The 20,641-nt window shown below is 38.4% G+C and overlaps 1 protein-coding gene across 3 annotated transcripts in view; it reads left to right on the top strand.

The window, feature by feature from the left end:
- The window catches only part of RYR2 (ryanodine receptor 2), a 721,805-nt gene extending 701,417 nt beyond the window's left edge, over window positions 1-20,388 (top strand). For all 3 annotated transcript variants that reach the window (XM_072755910.1, XM_072755909.1, XM_072755907.1), the window contains 8 exons: window positions 809-869; window positions 4,710-4,856; window positions 6,596-6,730; window positions 13,726-13,882; window positions 15,398-15,462; window positions 17,184-17,284; window positions 18,202-18,253; window positions 18,993-20,388. In XM_072755910.1, the coding sequence (XP_072612011.1) occupies window positions 809-869; window positions 4,710-4,856; window positions 6,596-6,730; window positions 13,726-13,882; window positions 15,398-15,462; window positions 17,184-17,284; window positions 18,202-18,253; window positions 18,993-19,088 (814 nt within the window). In that variant the 3' untranslated portion in view covers window positions 19,089-20,388. The remainder of the gene's footprint in view (window positions 1-808; window positions 870-4,709; window positions 4,857-6,595; window positions 6,731-13,725; window positions 13,883-15,397; window positions 15,463-17,183; window positions 17,285-18,201; window positions 18,254-18,992) is intronic.
- Window positions 20,389-20,641: the final 253 nt, after the last annotated feature.

The raw sequence follows: 20,641 nt of genomic DNA, 5'->3' as shown, positions 1-20,641 counted from the left end.
ATCATAGTTAAGTCTAATCTAAGTAAGTCTACATGGTGCTTTGGGAACCAAGGGGAAAAGGTGAATCCCTTCTTGGGTGGTTTTTGAAAACAAAAGAAAACACAAGATGAAAAACCCCTTTCATTGGCAAATTAAGTATAGTTATAAAATAAATGTGCATATTTATGAAAGTTTTTGTTAGTGTAAGTAAAAATTACCTTTTTGGAATGCAATTACCAATGTATAATGAAAGTGAGGGCACCTTTTTTTTTTTTTTTAGAGATTTTATTTATTTATTTATTTATTTATTTGACAAAGGAACCAGGGAGCACAAGTTGGGGGAGGAATAGAGGGAGAAGCAGACTCCTCGAGGAGTAAGGGAGCCCCAACACCGGCTCAATCCCAGGACCCTGGGATCATGACCTGAGCTGAAGGCAAATGCTTACCTGATTGAGCCACCCAGGCGCCCAGTGAGGACACTTTCGATGCACACATATTGGTTAATTTGGCATTGTTTCCAGGTATTGTTCTCACATATGAAGTGAGTTTATCTTACTATAATGTAAGGAAAGAAAGAGCTATTCTTAAATCATAGATGTCGAAGGTGGCAATGTTTTGTTTTGTTTTCCAAGATCCTTCTGAAAAGGTATCACAAAACTCTGAACACCTCGTCCATCAGCTCCTCCCTTGGCACCTGGGAAGAAGCTAATTTCCTGAAATGGTTTCCAGTTGCATCATGTGGAAAGAATGCCGGCAGGCTCTCCCAAGCCTCTGAGTCTTTGCTTCCTGTGCTTATCTATAATTTTTTTTTTTTTTTTTGTCTTTCCAGACTGAACTCTATCGACGTGAAGTATCAGATGTGGAAATTAGGAGTCGTCTTTACTGACAATGTAATAAGCCCACTTCATTACCACAAAGTATACCATGCTCATGTTAGATAAGTCTGTGGGTTTTCTGAGATGGATCCACACTTACTTAAGAAAGTTAATCAAACATCAATTCATTTAAATACAGACCATTACTTGACAATGACCCAGGGAAATACATGATTAATTAGCCGATCTCTCATTCCGTTTCTTTCAACAGCTGAAAGATTAACATGAAAGTATATTTATATAAGAAAAAGAAACTGAGATATGAACTTGAGTATTTTCATTTAGGTTTTAGTTGGGCAATGGCATACTTCAAAGTTTTCTAGGCGTTACAACAAAGGTTCTAAATAAATGAAAGAAAATTTAAAAACATTAATTGTGATAAATTTAAGTTTTCCCCAAAATAAAATACATTAAGTTTTTGTATCTTTTGTTCGAGATTGAGCTTTCCTTTCTCAAAGACCCTAGAGGCCTATGAACTAAACATAGGGCCCAAGGATATGTCCACTTAAAATGAAAAAAAAAAAAAAAAAAACCTAGTACTAAAAGCCACCAGCTGTCAGGTCAGTCATATTTTACTACCCTGGCTTACTTAATAGCTTGACATTTTTTACTCTTAGAATTTTCAGTTTAAAAAAATTGTTACTATCATTTGTTTTTATGCTCCCATTTGCTGTCTATTGGACATTGCTGGAGATAGTCATGAAATTCTGCTGGGTGGATAAACTACATATTTTTGCTGTCAGGCCCCAGCTCATCTCCTCCTGCCAGCTCATAATCCTCTTACCATCCTCACACACCTCCTACAAAGGAGAATGTGCAAACAAACCCAAAGGCTTGGCCCTAGACCTTCCACTATTTTTGCTTCTGTGTTTTCTCCCTCGGACATCTCATTTAGTGTCAAAATGTCACTCTAATCAGCACTAACTTTTATAGTAAACATTCATTCTAGTCTCCTAAAGGCCCATGACACCCCCCAAATTCCCCTGCCTCTGCCCTACCGCACCTAGCCATCCAGCCATGGGCCCAGAACTCTTCCCTCCTGCACCCAGCCATCCAGCCATGGGCCCAGAACTCTGGGTCTCTTAGAGAACTCTTTAGAGAGCTCAAAAACAAGTCTTATTAAGCATCCTTTAGAAATGTTCAATTTTAAATGTCTTATTAACTAATTTCTCATCTAATAATGGAAGCAACTCCCTTGAGTAAAAGGGAAACCACCTCACCTCCAGCATTGGTGTTTTCCATTCAAGGAGGCCCGCCATCTTAGCCTCTGCCTGAAAAGATCAATCCTCCTTAACCTCCTTGTATGACACAGTACCTGCATTGCGCATAATACTCATCTTGGTATGCGGTTTTCTTGTCCTCCAGAGAATTTGATTATGGACAGACTTCTACAGACTTCTTTCTGATATATAATTATGATATATTGTTCATCCACCTGCAGTTTCATGGCTTCTGTTTGACCAGTCACCTCTCAACATTGTCTTCAGACCTCAAGAGCGCAGTTTCTATCTGAAACACAGCTGGTGTTACCAGATGCTATACAAGATTCCTAGTTAAATTTAAATTTCAGATAACTAAATGTACACACTTATGTATTTATATTTACATATAAGTATATCCTAAATATTGCATGGGACATACTTAGCCTGAAAATTATTCTTGGGGCGCCTGGCTGGCTCAGTCAGTGGAGAGAGATTTAAGTAATCTCCACACCCAATATGGGGCTCAAACTCACACTCACAACACCAAGATCAAGAGCCCCACATTGGGTGTGGAGATTACTTAAAAATAAAATCTTCTGTCTCCCTCTCTCAAATACACAACTAAAATCTTTTTTTTTTTTTTTAAAGGAGGAGCGCCTGGCTCAGTTAAAAATAAAATCTTAAAATAGAGAACTAATTTTTATTATTTCTTTATTTTTTACATGGTGTTCGTCTGTAACTGGGCAGCCTGTGTTTTTAATTTGCTAAATCTGGCTAAGCAGAGTCCCTGTGTAGTCTATACATGTATCCTTGGCTCAGCTTATCACCTGTATTAGGCTCCTTATTCATCTTTGCCTACAAACTTGTCCATTCTCCTCAGCCTTTGCATTTCTTAATAGCCTGCTAGCTGTGTCCATCCAGATTTCCCAAGACAAATCTATCTTCCCTTCTCCTCATTCTTCCCCATTAAATACAGTCCCCTATCACCATTTCCTCTTTCTTTCAGTATTCTGTTCTTGTTACCTTCACTCAAATGACCAGCTTCGACTCCTCCTTTCCTTCTCCTTTCAATATATACATTTAATTATGTGCCTAATTGGATTGTTTTTCAACCCTCTGTGATTCTCCCTTCTGCCCTGGCCAGTTCTGCTGCTAGTCAGGGCTCTAGTCAGGGCTCTACCCTGTGGGGTTGGCCAGTGGTATCCTAACATAATGGTTCTGCCACTTACACCTTCTTTTAGAAAGAAATTTGATCTGAGTGAGCTCACTTTCCTCATTTGTAAATTTGGAGCTAAAATTTCTTATTTCAGGGGTCTTTTTAGAATAAAATGAGAAACTGTATGTAAAAATATATGGGGCAGTGACCAGCACTTGGTAGGTGCTCAAGACACTTTCATAAAATGCTGCTTTTCATATACCATTATTCTGTATGATGCCCCAGGGGCTCTCATGTGCCTATAAGATGTGACCACATCCCTTAACTTGGCCTTGAGGACTCCAAGCCTGCTCTACATTTCCAGATTTTCTGAAACAGAAACTCACTCTCAAACCAAACTGTCATTCTTGAGCACCTTCTGCATAGTCTGTTTTCAAATACTGTTTTCTTTTTTTCAACCTAATTTCTAACTTCAGCCCCAAACTGCCCATAAAAACTCTGTACCACTTTAGCCCCCTGTCTTGTTTTTGTTCTTTTTTAAGGCTTAATATATCCTCTAGTCAAAATGAAGGTTTCCAGCCCTTCCCAAAATAGGTAGCTCTCGACCCCACTGGCAAAACGTGCCTCATGCCCGAGAGACTCTAATCCAAAAAGTCAGCGTGATCACAGTATCTTTTATTCCTTTATTCATTCCCCTCCCATCAAAAAGTATATACATTTTATAGCCTCTGTAAAGTTAATCCCTTACATTGATTGTAATCAAGATTTCTACAGATAGTATCAATTGTGTTATTAGGTTTATTATAGCCTTTAGTGACTTTAAATGGTATTTGTGTTTTCTCCTTGACTTGTTTTGGCTCCTGTAAAGTGAGATGCTTGGTTAATAAGACACCACATATAACCTCTTATAACTAGTAGGTCTCAACAAACACTGACTTAGTGAGTAAATGAAAAATGAAAGAGGAAAGGAAAAGAGGGAGGGAAAGTTGGTTCTTTGGTTGACTGTAGAGCAGGGGCTCCCAGCGGGGGCAGTTTTGTCCCTCAAGGGAACTTTGTCAATGTCTGAGACACCTTTGGTGGTCGCATGTAGGGAGGAGGGTGCTACTGGCATCTGGTGGGTAGAGACCAGGGTTGCTACTAACCATCCTACAGTGCACAGGACAGCCCCCACAATATATTATCCAGTGTAAACTACCAGTAAGTGCTGAGGTGGAGCTACCTTGCTATCAAATATTAAGTCAATAAAATTTTCTCTTTGGGAAGATTCGTAAGAACACCCTCTCTGATAGAAAAGTGAGAATGACATTGAACCTCTCAGAACAAACTAAGGGAAAATGAAATACACAAACTGACATAACTCATTAGAATGATATCAATGTATAGACTAGGAAGGTAAAGTAAATGAAGTGATTATAATAGAATGAAATCAGAGTAGCTTTTGACAATAGTGACTCATTCTGCCTTCTGATATGCTTCCCCCTTGTTTTGTCTTCTTAGTCTTTTCTCTACCTGGCCTGGTATATGACTATGTCCATTCTTGGACACTATAACAACTTTTTTTTTGCTGCTCATCTCCTTGACATTGCTATGGGGTTCAAAACACTAAGAACCATCTTGTCATCGGTAACGCACAATGGCAAACAGGTAAAGGTTAATCTTTTTTTCACTCCTACAAAAAACAAAACAAAACAAAATGCTGACCAAAATAAACCTAACCTCCAATGGCAATGCACAGTTTTAAACATTTCTGTGAATGAAGGATCTGCACTTTTTCTTTTATAAACCATTAGGATTATTAGTTGAAGAGTCCCCTAAACCTACTTTCAAGTCTTGATTTGACTGATTCACTGTATGACTGACCTTGGATAACTTAGTGAATGTTTTTAAATCTCTACTTCTTTTGTAAAATGAATACAATAGAAGTACCTGCCTTTTAGAGTTTTGGGGAAAATGAAATAAAGACATAAAGGTGTTAGCTCATGCCCCAGCACATATGAAACATCCCCAGAAAATCGTTAATTTTTTCCTAATATGATATTTGCTCCATTTGATACTAGAGGGAACCAAAATGTGTTGTAACATCCTGATGCACTAGTTTTAATAGTAATAGAACATGAGATGCCATGTTCTTAATTTAGTGTAATATTTCAAAAGTGGATATCTATGTGTTCTTTTCACCACTTTTAAGTTGAGCAGAAAAAATAATGTTTCACACTTGTCAAGGTCCTATTAGAGTACTTAGATACTGGTTTAGTTCAGATAATCTATGTTTTAATGGAGCTCAATTATAATGTGAAAACTTTCATTATTAATAAACTTACTATAGTAGCATGTATTAATTGACTCATTCTCTATCAAGTGTCCACTGGTAGGTAACACATTGTATGTCAGTTATTTGGCTTAACACAGTCCTTCTTTCCCAGAATTTTATAATCCATCATATTTTTAAATCTGAGCCCCTGCAGAAAATGTGAACCATGCCCACCATTAAGTTCATGTGATTCATAGTTATATTAGCATGATCTTTAGTTTCCTAAATTTCAACATATTGTTCTTATATATGTCACTTTAATTTTTGAATGTATGACATTAGCAAAAAAGTATACTATGCTAATTCATTCATAGTAGTGAGTTCCTAATGTATTTAAAGAACTGAAGATGCTGAATCTATTGTGTATTTTCATGCAAAAGGTCTGGCTCTACTTTTAATTAACTTCTAAAATTTTGTTGTTATTATTCCTTTTCTTTTTGAGCTAGCAATTTTTCATTTGCAGAAATATGAAGAGCTTAATAGTCCTTACAGGTAAAACATGCAGAAATTTACAGTGGCAGTGTACTCAATTTACAGACGTGAATTTAGCCCTCTATTCAGATAACATGTTTCCTCCAGATAATAATAAAGTGATTTCTGAAGGATTTGATGTATACTGCCACAGTCGAGAACATAGGGATTCACTGTAATCACAGGAAGTAGACAGAAAAAAAAAATGTACTTTTGCACGTTTAGATTTTCTGTGATATAACCAGAAATATATTTTTACCAACTTGGTAAAAGCCAACATATACATATTATGATCAGTTTGGATATGAAAGTAAACCAGAGTTTATTCATCTCCAGCTGTAGTATGCATTTACTAGCCAATTAAGTAGGCAAGTTTTGCATGAAATAGTCTGACAACTTGATACAATAAAGAGAATAGGAAAACAAATCTCCCCACTAGAGGGTAAGAAAAGTATGGAGTGAGGTATGAATCCTACTATTTTCTAGTCTATAAATCCAGCTATGTGCTGTTGGAATGCTCTCCTCCCACACTGATGTCAAATATGCCAGTCATATATGTCTTGCATTTCTAATACGTGTTCAATGTCACATTGCTTTCCAGCTTGTATTAACCGTTGGCTTATTAGCTGTTGTTGTATACCTATATACTGTTGTGGCATTCAATTTTTTCCGAAAATTCTACAATAAAAGTGAAGATGGTGATACACCAGATATGAAATGTGATGATATGCTAACGGTAAGTTCATATGCTTCGATCTCACATGAATGAAAAAATTCCCCTGCTTCTTCAATCCAAGTGGTTTCTGTTAGTTTTATTCTTCAACCACGTGGAAGAGAAAAGAACATACAGTAAAAAAGCTGTGTAGCTCTTTAAAAAATATTAACACTTTTTATTTTTTATGGAACATAAAGGGCTATTTCTACCATTTTTGTATATCTGCTGCACCAACCTGATAATCAGCAGATTTCCTGCATAAACACTTTATTGGTTCATAGATTCCAGGACAGCAGGTGAAATTATTTCTTTGGAGAATATTTTGAAGCCTTAGTGATCTGTTTGCTAGTTAATGGTATTAACTAACATCGCTAAGTTCCAAAAATGTATCTCTTAATAGAACCGTTAGTTTCTGCTTTTTTATTCAGTATTCTGGCTTAAATTATCTTTTTAGTCTTGGTTTTAAAATCAATGGATGAGAAAGCTTTCAGGTTGCTCTATCACTGTTCTATAACCCACCTCTCTGAAAATGATAAATCAGAAGCTATCCTACATGAGATCTTAGATTGAAAATATGTACCTCTAGCTGAAAGGAGATGAATTCTTCAGTGAGGACCAAATAGAAATACCTACATAATTGAGGTTAGTGGGGAAAGTAAGAAACTAATAAAATGATAGTATAACTACTCTAGAAAAAATAAACATCCCAAAAGAGTAGTGAGAGACAACTACTAATATTATAAAAACTAACACTTCAGACAGGCTTTGAAATAGAGAATGATAAATCTAGGGACAGGATAGAGAGTCTAGAAATACACTTGGAGATTAAAAATATGACAAAAGTGGCTTTTAAAATTGTGAATGGCAAAGAATTCAATAAATAGTATTGGTACTATGAATGTGCTTTTGAGGAAATTTTGATAAAACCTGTTTTCCATCCTAGTTCTTTAAATCGAAATAAATTCTGAATGGAACAAATACTTTAATGCAAAAAAAAAAGAACAACATTTGACTTTTGAAATAATAATAATTTTTAAATGAAAAAAGGTATTCCTGAGTATGATATAAAACCTAGGATGCATGGAAGCCTAAAAAAAATTACTTTAAAGGGAAAAACTGTAAGCAAAATCTTAAAGACAAATGAGAAACTGAGGAAAATATATTCAACACTGCAACAAAGGGCCAGGGTCCTTAATTTACTAAGTCCTCATCACATCCCTAGGAAATAAGCCAATAGAAAAATGAACAGACTCTGTCTAGACAACTCATGGTAAAATTCCATCAGCTTATAAATTGGAAAAATGCTTACCCTCTAGTGTAATTAAAGAAATGTAAATCAAAAAAACAATTGACTATTATTTTTACCTATCAGGTTTATAAAATATTAAAGTTTGTTAATATCCACAGTTGTTAAATTGATGGAAAAACTGGCACTTTCATGAATATTTGTTGAGAATTTAACACAATGATTTTAGAGAAATTTTGCAATGTCTGTCACATTTTTTTGTTGTACCTACCCTTTGACTTGTCAGTTCCACTGCTAGTATTGATTTAGATATTTATTTACAAATATGCTCCAGTGGGTTCAAGGATACTTGCTGCTATCACAAATTGGAAATAATCTAACTTATCAATAGAGTCCCGATTAAGTCAATTATGGCAAATCCATACAATGGAAAAGTAGGTAGCTATTTAAAAATATGACAAATATGCAGGTGTTGATATAGAAAGACATACAAATTGCATTTAAGTGAGGGGAAGCAAGATCTTGAACAGTATTATGATAAGATCCTAATTGTGTACACACACACACACACTTAAAATGAACATAATAGATATGCTCTAATATGGATACAGTGTTTCTGGAAGGATACAGAGGAAACTGATAACAAGGGTTCCTACAATGAAGAGGACCAGAAATTAGAGAGAGAATTAATTTACACAATAAGAGACTAATCACTGATAGCAATGTCCACCAGAGTCACTAACATGCAATACCTTACAATCAGGTAAGGAGGCACTTTCAAGATCCTTCATCTCCTCTTCTGGGAACTGCTTTTATTTTCATTTATTTTTTAAAGATTTTATTTATTCATGAGAGAGACAGAGTCAGAGATAAAGCCTGCTTCTCCCTCTGTCTATGTCTCTGCTTCTCTCTCTGTCTCTCATGAATAAATAGAATCTTGGGGGAAAAAAAAAAGCTAGCAAAACCAAGCAGCTAGCAAGACAGAAGAAGGGTGGAGTAGGAGGTGATCAGGTTTAATTTCTTTCATTTAGTTCTCAAAAGAGAATCCTTCCTTCACATCTCTAGCATTTAGTCTTCACAGGGTGAAGTCTAGAGTATTGTTTGCTTGAGGTAGGTTTTCTTCAGTCAGGCCCTATTTTCTGGGCATCACGCTGAGCTTCCACTGCCTTTGCTGCTTCCAGTTGTTTCCTAGGGTATGTAGCATGTTTTTGGTTTTCACGGGACACGGTTCACCTGCCAGTGTTTCATACCTAACAGCAGGTGGCGATGTAGCTGCAGTTTTGCAGACTCGGTGATGATTGACACTTGGCTGGTTTCCTCCCTCCCTTCCTCTCCTCCTTTTCAGTGCTTCCCTCCCTTCCTTTCTCCCTCTCTCCCTTCCTCTTTCTTTTTATTTTTCCATTTATTTATTTAGGATCATGGTGTTTTGAGCCTGAGAATCTAATTAAGCCAGCAGTATCCTGAGAGAATTTTAACCTCCTCTCTAAGAATGTAGAAGAAAGTGAAAAATGACCCTAAGTTCCCAGCAAAAGCTGACTGTAGCTACAAGCCAGGGAAAGTGACTTGGCTGGCATATCTGAAACATTCATCTCAAGAGGTGTGGTTCTCAACCTCAGATTCACCAGGGCAGCTCTTTGTGAATCCATAAGTCAGAAGCCACCCCAGATCCCAAATTAGAAACTGCAGGGTAGGTGTCAAGACCTATGTGTTTTGGGGAAAAAAAAAAAAAAAACTTTCTAAGTAGTTGAGATAACAAGTCACTCCTAGGGAAGCAACTAGCTTAGGTGATTGTTCCTTTTATTTTTTTCTTTTAAATATTTATTTATTTTAGAAAACAACAGAGTGCACCAGGTTAGGGGAAGGGGAGAGGATGGAGGGGGAGGACCTGGGGGAGCAGGGGTGGGGATGGAAGCAGACCCTACAGTGAGTGTGGAGCCCTACCCTTGGCTCTATCCCAGGACCCTGATCATGACCTGAGACGACACCAAGAGTTGGATGCTTAACCAACTGAGCCACCCAGGTACCCCTATTCTGAATCACTTATTTTACACTATTCTCCCAACAAGTAATCTGTCTCTGTCTCTATTTCTCTCCTTCCCATTTTTTTTGTTTTTGTTTTTTTGGTCAGGATAAAGATCTTATAAAGCCCTACACCAATCCACCAGAAACTGTTCCTCCTCAGTTTTCTAAAGCTGTCATAAACAGTGATTAACCCCGGAATGAATCCACTGAGATGAGTGACTAGGGGAGAAGCCACAGAATATTAAATCTGGAGAAATAACAACTGTCTATTTCCAGTGTTCGTAGTGCCAGGCACCTTTCTTCCTCATGATTCAGATTCTCTGAACAAAGTACATCTGTGTCATCTGGAATTATTCTTGCCATTCTCTAGCTCTGACCATCAGGTTTGAGCTGATTCTATGAAAAGGAAGCTGAATGAGAGATGTTTCCATTTTCAGGAGCAGAATGATAACCCAAAAATGAAAAGCCTGACAGCCCCATGTTAACAGGTGTTTACCACACTGCTTTGTACTCTACCACAGCAGCCACCTACCTACTATTTCTGGGGATAACCAGGTAGTGACAGTTAAGGTTGGTAAAATCAGTATCAAAATCCAACCGGTGAACCATGTATTTTATTGACTAACCAATCAAATCTGTAAGACTACTATCTGTACTATCTTTTCAGCATGGTCATAAGTCTATTATTGAAATATGGTGGAATCCTTTTTTCAACATCAGAGTTGTCAGAGAATGAAGGTGAGCATAAAGACAGGGATATTGCTGGGAGAAGCTAGATGACTGACAGATCTGAAAAGTCTCCTTTTAGAATAGTAAATAGAAGACATTTACTTCAGTAATTTAGCCTCATTCCATAGTCTTATCTTCAGCTGTGCATGTCTAGAAAGTAAAAGTGTATCATTTTCTTGAGGACAGACTCACATTAACCAGGCTCCTAAGAGTCCGTTTGTAGGAGTCAGAATACCAACATCCAACTCATTAAGAGTTTGTGCCACAAGTCAACACAGTCTCTTCCCTTTGGAAAACTCTATGTTTTTTCCAAGACTCAATCCAACATCTCAATCCAACCAAGACTCAATCCAACGTCTTGGTTAGCAGCATTTAGCAAAAGGAAGGAGCTAGATGATCTTAGTCCCCTACATGTCAAGCAAGCAGGATTTTGGGAGCTAGGACATTCTAGAAGCTGGGTAGGGAGTTGCAGTGATACACTGTTGGCCCACTATGGGTATAGTAGGAGTGTGGGGAGACAAAGGGCCAGAACTGGATATGGAGAAGTACCAGACCCGAGCCAGGCAGAATGTCAAAATTGCATCCCCAGCCCAGAGAGGGGATTACAAACAAAGCTAAGTACGATGAAGCCAGGAAAGGATGACCCATGTTAGTTCACTAAGTAAAGAGTAGGCAGCTGCAATAATTATCTATCTCCTGTGGCCATGATTAAGCACAGATGAAGACATACCTGGAGAGAAACCTACAACCCAATCTTTTCTTAATAAAAACAAATGCTTATAGTCAAAATAATTCTAACAATATGTAAGAGTATACAGTGAAAATAAAATTTCCTACAGATCTACTGTTCTGAGTTTCAAGCACTGTTTTAGACACACAGTTCAGGGAAATTAATGTAGTGTCCCAGGGGGTATTTTTTGAAGTGACTGTCTTAAAATTTTTTACTTCCAGTTTACTTCAGTAGGGAGTACCAAGAATGCCCAGTGTTTATGCCTCTAGGAGAGCCAGATGCATAGTTCAGGTTAGGCACCATTGGTCTCACTGGGTTGTCTCTAAAGAGTGACTTTCAAGGCCTCTCTGTAAGAGAACCCCTTACCTGAGCTCCAGAACAGTTCTTGGGGTAGGGGGTGGAAGGCAGAGCTGCCTTATGATACTCTTTGTTCACTGTGTGCCAGACTGACACTTTCTTTCTGAGTGATCCAATCTTTTTTTTCTTATTATTATTCTGTTCATTAAATTCCAGGTATCTGACCCAGCAAACTTTTTATCTACATATATCACTGTATTAGCTGTTGAACTATGAGCATCTGGGTATCACCTTGCTGCCAGTCCTATGCCTGCACTTTGTGCTTTTTAAGGTGATCTGAGAATTTGAGGTTTATGGGTTGAGGCAGTGAAGTCTCCATAAGAACACTGATCAGTTATGTGTCTTCACTCCTCATTCATCCCACAAGGGATTTCTAAGTTCCTATCATGTGTTGGTTATTATTTTAGGCTCTGATAAAAGAGCAGTATAGGCTCTGATAATAGAGCAGTAACCAGAGTAGTTCTTGTAATGATGCCAATTCTAGTGGAGTGAGAGAGATCATAAAGTATCAAAAACAGGTAAATTGGAGATACAGGTCTGGAATTCAAGAAAGAGATGCAAGGTGTAAACAAATATTTTTGAGTAATTAGCACAGAGATGAGAACTTAAGTATGAAATGGGGAACATTCCCCTAGCAAGTGTCCTAAAAGAAGAAAGGTCAAAGAACCCAATGCTGGGGCATCTCCCTGTCATGAAAATATAGGGAGATGAGTAAGAAGTGGCCAAGGCAGCTAAAAAGGAATGGCCAGAAATGTAGAAGAAAACCAGGGGATTTTAGTGTCTCTCCAAGTGAAGTCAGTGTTTCAGGTCTTGCCCCCTCTTCATTATGGCAGATGGTAGTAAATGTGTTTTGCATTGATGGGTGACATCAGCTGGGTAAATCAGAAGGTCTGAAAGTGTCTAGAAGGCCACATGGAGAAAGGATTATTAATCAAAGGTCAAAAGAATAAAAGAAATGGCATAAGGGTGGGAAATTATTTTTCAAGATGAAAAGAATATGCAAACCAAGATCTAGAATAGGAATAGTTTATCTGAGGGGTGTCGATAGAGTGGAAGGTGTTGCTTGAGAGCCGTGACCAATCACTGGAGAGGGGCTGAAGTGTCACTAGCATGGCCCCAACGTGGTGAGTATGAGCTTATCCTGAATAAAGATAAACCATTGACGCTGTAAGCCACTGGCTCTCAGCTGTTGTGATTTTGCCCCTCAGCGGACAGCAATGTTTGTGGATATTTTTGGTTATCTACAGAATGGGGTGCTCTCGGTATTGAGAAGGTAGAGGCCAGGGATCCTTCTAAATTATCCTGTGATGCACAGGATAGACCTCACACAAAAAATGATCCTGCCCAAACTTTTCTGCTGCAGGCACTTGGAGCTGTACTTATTATTGGTTCTTTAATGCTGCAGACTTTAAATAATGAGCTGTTATTTCCTCCCTGCCTCTCTCTTTTATCTTTCTTCTTTCTTCTACATGTTCAAGTAGAAAAATTTCAGCATCATATTCCATACATGACAGATGAGTGGATGGTGAATATTATTGGGTCTGTTTTTTTCTAGCTTAATCTACACATCTTTTACTTCCTCTTTCCTATGTCTGTTATACTGAAAAAAAATGAACAGGGTGATCAAACATAGTTTTGTGTTTTGATGTGACCTTATGTGATCTTAGTAGAATCACCTAATGCCAGATGCTTATGAGGGATTTTTCACTCTCTGCAAAGTGGGACAGAAGGTACTGGACAGAGTGTGCAGTGTAGAATTTTACTTAAAAGGCAGCAGAGTAGAAGATCCCAGAGTTTGTGTCACAATCACAAATACTGAAACAAAAAAGAGTTCCAGAGTGAGGGTTAGGAACTAGAGAGAGAATCTTAGTTCTGTTGAATGTGAAAACAGGCCATGTTCCTCCAAGAAGTGACCATTTCTCTCTCTTCCAGTGCTATATGTTCCACATGTATGTTGGGGTACGTGCTGGAGGGGGTATTGGTGATGAAATTGAAGACCCAGCAGGCGATGAATATGAGATCTATCGAATCATCTTTGACATCACCTTCTTCTTCTTCGTGATCGTCATCCTCTTGGCTATAATACAAGGTAAGCATTGTCCTCACTGAAGTTCAAGGGGATCTAGAATTTGAGCCACCTGGTTGTCCAGACTAACATGAAGGTAGGGTAAGAATGTCAAATGCTTTGTGAAAAAGCCAACTAGAACTTTTCCTTTCGGGATTTCTTCCTTTGAAATCTGTAGAGGGAAAATCAAAGCAGCATGGGACCCTGGTGTAGGGGAAGATACATACAGGTGTCTTTGGACTCTTTTCCCATAATTCGGTGGAAAGAGCACTTTCCTCAGCTTGACTTTCTGCCCTACCACTTACTGACTTTACAACATTGGGTGGGTGACCCATGTAACTAATGCCCATTGGGTCTATATGGAAATTATATAAATATCTAAACCATAGTATTATTGAAAAGTTTCACTTTTTTCTTTTTAAGAAGTGATATAAATACACACACACGCACACACACACACACAGTACCTAATGCACAATCAGTGCCTCCTAAATAATCCTAAGGTTTTCATCATTGGATATCTACACTATGTGCCTGGCACATGTATTAACTCATTTTACCCTCATGCATCCTGTGAAAATGATGCTGTTATTTACATTTGAAGAAACAGAACCATAAGTCGTCTAAGTAACTTGGCCACAAGTGCATGGTTAAGAGGTATCAGTACTGAAATCCAAACCCAGGGTGTCAGGACCCAGAGCCCTTCATTTAAAACCTGAGTGGCATATTGACCTACTAGTTCTTCTGTTTACTCCGAGGACTCTTGGAATTAGGTGTTTTTCTCCCTCAGAAAAATCATTCTTGTTATCTTTTTCTGCTCAACCTTTTATCCTGGCTTGAATTAAATGTCTATAAACGTGATACCATCTTCTAAGTTCTCCAGGCACAAAACAGTCCTTTTTTTTTTTTTTTCTCAGTAAAGTACATGAATAAGTTGAAAGGTTTTAAAGTCCATCCTTTATGTCTTTATTGAGTGTGACAATGATGTGTTTTCTAAGAGAGCAAATTCATAAAACCCTCGGAAGAAGATGTGCAGCCAGTAAGTCACAGGAGGAAAAACAGCGCAGTGCTGTTCGTTCCTGGCTGACATAGTTAATAACATGATGGCAAATTTCTTTGTCAGGAACTTGAGAAAAGAATGATTTAAGGCAGATTCTTCAGTTAATATGGCAATGTTTGACTTACAAATTGGTACTTGAGAATCTCATTAGTGGAGTTCTCTGCACTTTCCAACCAGAAATCACAATCCTTTCTCTGAACGAAGTAGCAGGTAACATACCATCTGTATATGCCAAGGTATACATGCGAAAGGTTTTTCCTGCTGTCATTTCATTTTTAAACCCACTTCTGCTCCCAAAGAGATAAAGCTGCCACCCCAGGAGGTGAATTGGGTGTGTGCTCACCGCTTTTACTACCTTCTGAGCATTTCCCAGCATGGCTATACATTTTTCCCTTTCCTTGGGAGGATTCGCCAAGGGGCTATGAATTTAATTCTTCTCTGGTTGATAAAGATTAGAGTGTGTTTTTATTGAATACTAGGTTTAATTATTGATGCTTTTGGAGAACTAAGAGACCAACAGGAGCAAGTCAAAGAAGACATGGAGGTGAGTCTGTCCAAGTCTGACCCAGCTTTGTCATTGTTGTGGGCATTTCTTTTCCTGTCTTCATCCAAAAATGGTGAATGCAGGAGAAAGTAGGAAAAGGACACAAGCAATGTGTGGCTGCCCTGGCTTTTTTTTAGTCCAGGCAATACATACAATTGGCTGGCATGCTGGCTTGGAACTGTGGCAGGCTCTGGGTACATGCAAACCAACATGGCACTGTCCACCCCTCAAGAAGCAGGAGAACCACCCATTCAAAATCATGGGTTCACTGACCAATAAGTAAATAGACAATTGTATATAAGTAAACAGACTAGTATACTGAATCCTTTATAATAATTCATTGGAGAAATTTATAGTTTTACTTACAGGCTGTAAACCAGAAATAGGTGTTAAGCAGGGTGATGGGGTTTCCATTTTACAAAGATAACTATGGTTTAAAACATGGGGAGTCCATTAGCCACTGGCAAGACCAGGGGCAGGGAAGCAGGCTGTGAACCTTTTTTAGGCAGGAGATTATGAGGCTCCTGCTGAAGAAAGCCACTGAAGATGTAGGAACCAGAGGGATTCAAGCAGTCCTTTGGAGTTGGCATGGAGAGAAGTGGGTGACAGCCAGAGATGCAGAGGATGAAGGGTTTGGAGCAAGAAGGGAGGGTACCCGGATTTCCAGGTTGGGCTACCAGAAGGATGGTAGCTCAGTTACACCTGGAGTAACTGAGAGAGGTAACACAGAGGAGAGGCAGGTTCATGGGAGAGCTGTTAAGTGTGAGCCCATTTAGTTAAGACATCGGGAAGTATAAAGACCTATTGCTGACTGTGGTCTATTGCTGTCCACAGTTGTTGATCAATAAGGCAGAGAGAATGTAATAAATTATCTTAATCATCTTGAGTCTAGGTCCTAGAATCTAAGGCACTGTAAACATGCCTTTGATGGTATTAAAGTTTCTAATTTGCAAGGAAGATGAGCATCTGGAGCCACATGAGGGCCACAATTATTAAATTCACTTGAGTTGATACATATGAAACTCTAGTAATAAAACAGAAGGCCTGCTTCTCCTTGGGTTTTGTGTGCTAGTCCTGCAGATGGTACTGCTCTCAGAGGTACGGTGAGAGCAAGCAAGGAGCAGAAAGCACAGGCACCCCATCCTGAGAGTAGAAAGTTGTCTCAGTATATGTTCCTCGGTTAATTCTGTATCTAGCACGGTGCCTGGCACATGGCAGACCCTCTCCCAGTCATGGATTGAACGCCCCACAGTGTGGTATTTGATTTGGCCCTCTCCAAGTGGGAGTAATCTGTGCCTTTCTCCCCTTGGTCATCAGACTTTGTTCAGGTAGGTACCAAGCTTGTGGTTTTCAGTAGAGGACACACTGAATCCCGCCTACATGATCTCCATCAACGTCATGAACAAGAGTGATCACTGAGTCTGGGCATTCCCACTTAGGGCTGGAGAAAATTAGGAAAAGACAGTGCTTTCCAGCCATCATTATCCCGTACACTTCTTTCTACATCTAGTACTTGTTGCTGGTACCCCTGTCTTTATGCCTCCAGCAAGATATAGTTGTGGCAACAGTTATATTAGTATTCATGTGCTTGGCTCAGCCTCGCCTCATGACCTTATACAAATTTTGAGTAAACAAAAAAGCTGCCCCTAAGTGGTGAGTTGTGTGTTCCTTTGTTTTGATTTCTGAAATCTGACATTTTAATATTTCCCTTTGTCTTCTAGACTAAATGCTTCATCTGTGGGATAGGCAATGATTACTTCGACACAGTGCCACATGGCTTTGAAACCCACACTTTACAGGAACACAACTTGGCTAATTACCTGTGAGTGTACCAGTCTTGGACTCTTCAGACTCTTCTGGTGCCCACTACCCTGTGCCCATCAATGCCTCCTTCTAAGCAAGCTTGAGAAACAGAAGAGAGATGTGGCTTCCGTTTCTTTATACCGTCGTGCTCAGGCTTTGAGAGAAAGACCCACGCTAGTGGTCCTCCTGTTCCCAGGAGGAGGTTGACAAAGGAAAGAACTTGCAGCCCTTTGTGTGAATGAGACCTTCTAGAACATGAACTGGAAAGGTGGAAAAGAATAAGTGGAATACATGATCAGGCTCTAAAAGAGCCTGGGCCATGTTTCCCTTTCAAGTAGGAAAGACTCCAGCTGCTTCCTAGAGATAGAAGGATCTCCATTTTTCTTTTCTGATGACCTACAGATCTCTTTAGGCACAATTATCTCTCTAGACACTATATTCTAACACAGTTAAAGTTGCATTTTTTTAAAATACATAAAAATCTGGCTATTCCTTAGGACTAACTCAAACTGTAGTTCAGTAAAATACAATTCTTAGTTTCTAACCCAATTTTAGTATCAAACAGAAGAGATGCAGAGTAGCAAAAGAAAAAAAAGCTGGCTTTGGAATTCATAGCTGTGGGGCATTTGGCAAGTTATTTAAACTTCTTAATCCTTGGTTTTCCAAGTGGGGACTGTGATTCCTAGTCCATGAGTAAATAAATATGGTGAAGTATAACTTGATATGTGCACACAGTTTAGCTCCTTTGAAAGAATATTTTTTTAAAAAAGGTTAAGCTTTTGATTCCCATTGGCATTTTTTTTGCCTTGCTGTTTTGATCCATTTCTTTGCCCTGCCAACAGTGTGAAGAGTTAGCCTATAGCCAGATCACAAAGTGTCTTTGTATGCTCACATTTCCATTCCACCCATTTCTGATTAATCTCTCTGTATCTGTAGGTTTTTTCTGATGTATCTCATAAACAAGGATGAAACAGAGCACACAGGACAGGTAGGTAAACAATAATCATATACCACCTTCTGAAAGAAGTGATAGAGAATCCATACATTGTGAGAATATGTGTACATTAAACAAGAAGAGCTAGAATTACTTTCAGATATTAGTCATTGGATCTTAGTAAAAAATTCCTGTTATCCTGGACAAGTATGCAAAGATCGTCTTTGTAGAAAAAGTACAACTGTAAGTTCACATAAAAAATTTAAGATTTTATTAGCTGAACATGCTGAGTTTGGGTTTTGATGAGTATAATGGCCCTGACTGCTTAATCAGATAGCAGATGATTCCACATGAACTTCAATCCACAGGATTAGGGTCAGTTAAAAATAATTGTGTATGAAATGTCAAAGGTTCTCTTTAAGTATCTGAAGTTCTCCTTCTGCAGATATTTGCCTCCAGTTGTTAATAGTTTGAATTTGAAGGCTACAAGTAATAATAGTATTATCTTTAAAAGAACTCTTAAATTCATATACTGCAAATAGGTTTTTTAATCATTATTGTATTATGGCCCAGATGAAGATTGATTATTAACAGAAGTGAGGTCTGATATGGTTAGGAACTCTCTAAATGAATATGGGCTTTTCCAATCATGTAAATTATGTGTAATTACACAGTTAACCTAGATATTTGATATATACATGCAACAAATTTGTGTTTCTCTCCTTCTATTTTGTGGTAATGCACAGATTCTGGGGAAAGACAGGACGTTAATACATCTCCTTTACTTTTACAGGAATCTTATGTCTGGAAGATGTATCAAGAAAGGTGCTGGGAATTCTTCCCAGCAGGAGACTGTTTCCGGAAACAGTATGAGGACCAGCTAAATTAAACTCAGATCATCTCTGAAAGCCAAAACATACACATTCACTCTGTCTCAGTCTCTCTCTCTCTCTCTCTCTCTCTGCTCCCTTGGAAACATCCTGCTGAATTTGTGAATTGCCAGGATTATATGCTTTCTGGGAGTAGTGAACTCTGTTTCTGAAGACCTGACTGTGCTTTTCCCCCCACCTTGTGTGTTTTCTTTGAGAATAAAGACTGAAGAATAATCTAAATTCATACACAAAATAGGAACTCTGGAAAGAACACTCTTTTGGACACTCTCAATCACAACACCAATAGACCAATTTCCTTGTGAGACTCCTGGAAGTCCCCTTGAGCTATGGGACAGTCACAGAGAAGCGTGGCAGCCACACTCATCCAGCCCCTTTATTTCACCATCTTGAAAGGAACTTTCTAATGGTCACAGAGCATTGTAGCATTTAATTGATTGCCGTGGACACCAGTTACGAAGGGAAATAGTGCCTTACTATATGTGGGTTGAGCTATGCAGAAGATATGTGCATGAAAAAAACATCTTTATTTTATGTCAATCTTTTTTTTTCTTAGGTTGATTTTGTGGTTTCTTTTTCTTTATTCTTTTCTCTGGTGGGGGAGGGTAAGAAAGGCAGTTTGTGCAAACCTTTTTTAAAAAGAGACAGGTGGCCTGTCTCAGGACGAGAGACATTCACTAAATTCACATTTACCCTCCCCATGTGCTCCTGCTCTTATTTTGGTAATGCTCTGATGCAACATTGCAACTTTATGAAATCTTTGTATGAAAACAAAAAGACTGCAAAAAATATACTTTCAAAAGAAATAATTCATTGCATGTTTATTATGCAAGTTTAAAAGAACAAAGAAAACCTCCAGAAGCAAGTTGATCAACGTGAGAGAACTTTCATGATAATTATATTCATAGTAATAAAGTGTCGTGGGCTTAATTGTATATTTGGAGCCAGTGTCATCTACCAACAATGTGATACATTATGAACTTGACAGTTTTGGGTTTTCTCTTTCTTTTGGTCACCTGCAATCAGTTGCTGATTAAGGACTTCTTGTCAGGCCATTTTTAATATCAAAGCTGAAGCAATATCCATTCAGGGATTTCATCAGTTGCATCAAAAAACACGGATGATAATTATCAATCACTCCATTTTGAGTCCTTTTAAATGTAATGCTTATCTTTACAAATAAAAAGACAGGCTCAGAATGGAAGCAAGATCATTTTGCAAACACTGGAGCTCTTTTATTACCAGTATGCTTGTTAATTTTAGAATTGTAAAACTGCTCTGATTAAACTATTTAACTAATGTTCTCACTCTCCTCTTTCCCCATTTCACTTATAGTTAAGAGGCTTTAAAAAACCTTGAGCTTTTAACGCGAGGGGGGTGCTAGGGCAATGCAAATCCTGCCCTACAGACTTAACACCTGCAGATTTCCAGTTTGCTGCTTTTAGGATTATGGAACCTCGGAGTCAGCAAGCAGTTTGAATCACCTTGCCTCACTCCTGCCGTCTCCCTGACTCGGGGTCATCCCGAGTTCCTTAAGAACCACCAATAACAG

This window comes from Vulpes vulpes, chromosome 4, assembly GCF_048418805.1.
Source record: "Vulpes vulpes isolate BD-2025 chromosome 4, VulVul3, whole genome shotgun sequence".
NCBI lineage: Eukaryota > Metazoa > Chordata > Mammalia > Carnivora > Canidae > Vulpes > Vulpes vulpes.
Note: the sequence above shows the minus strand (reverse complement) of the source record. Positions and strands in the feature narration are given on the sequence as shown.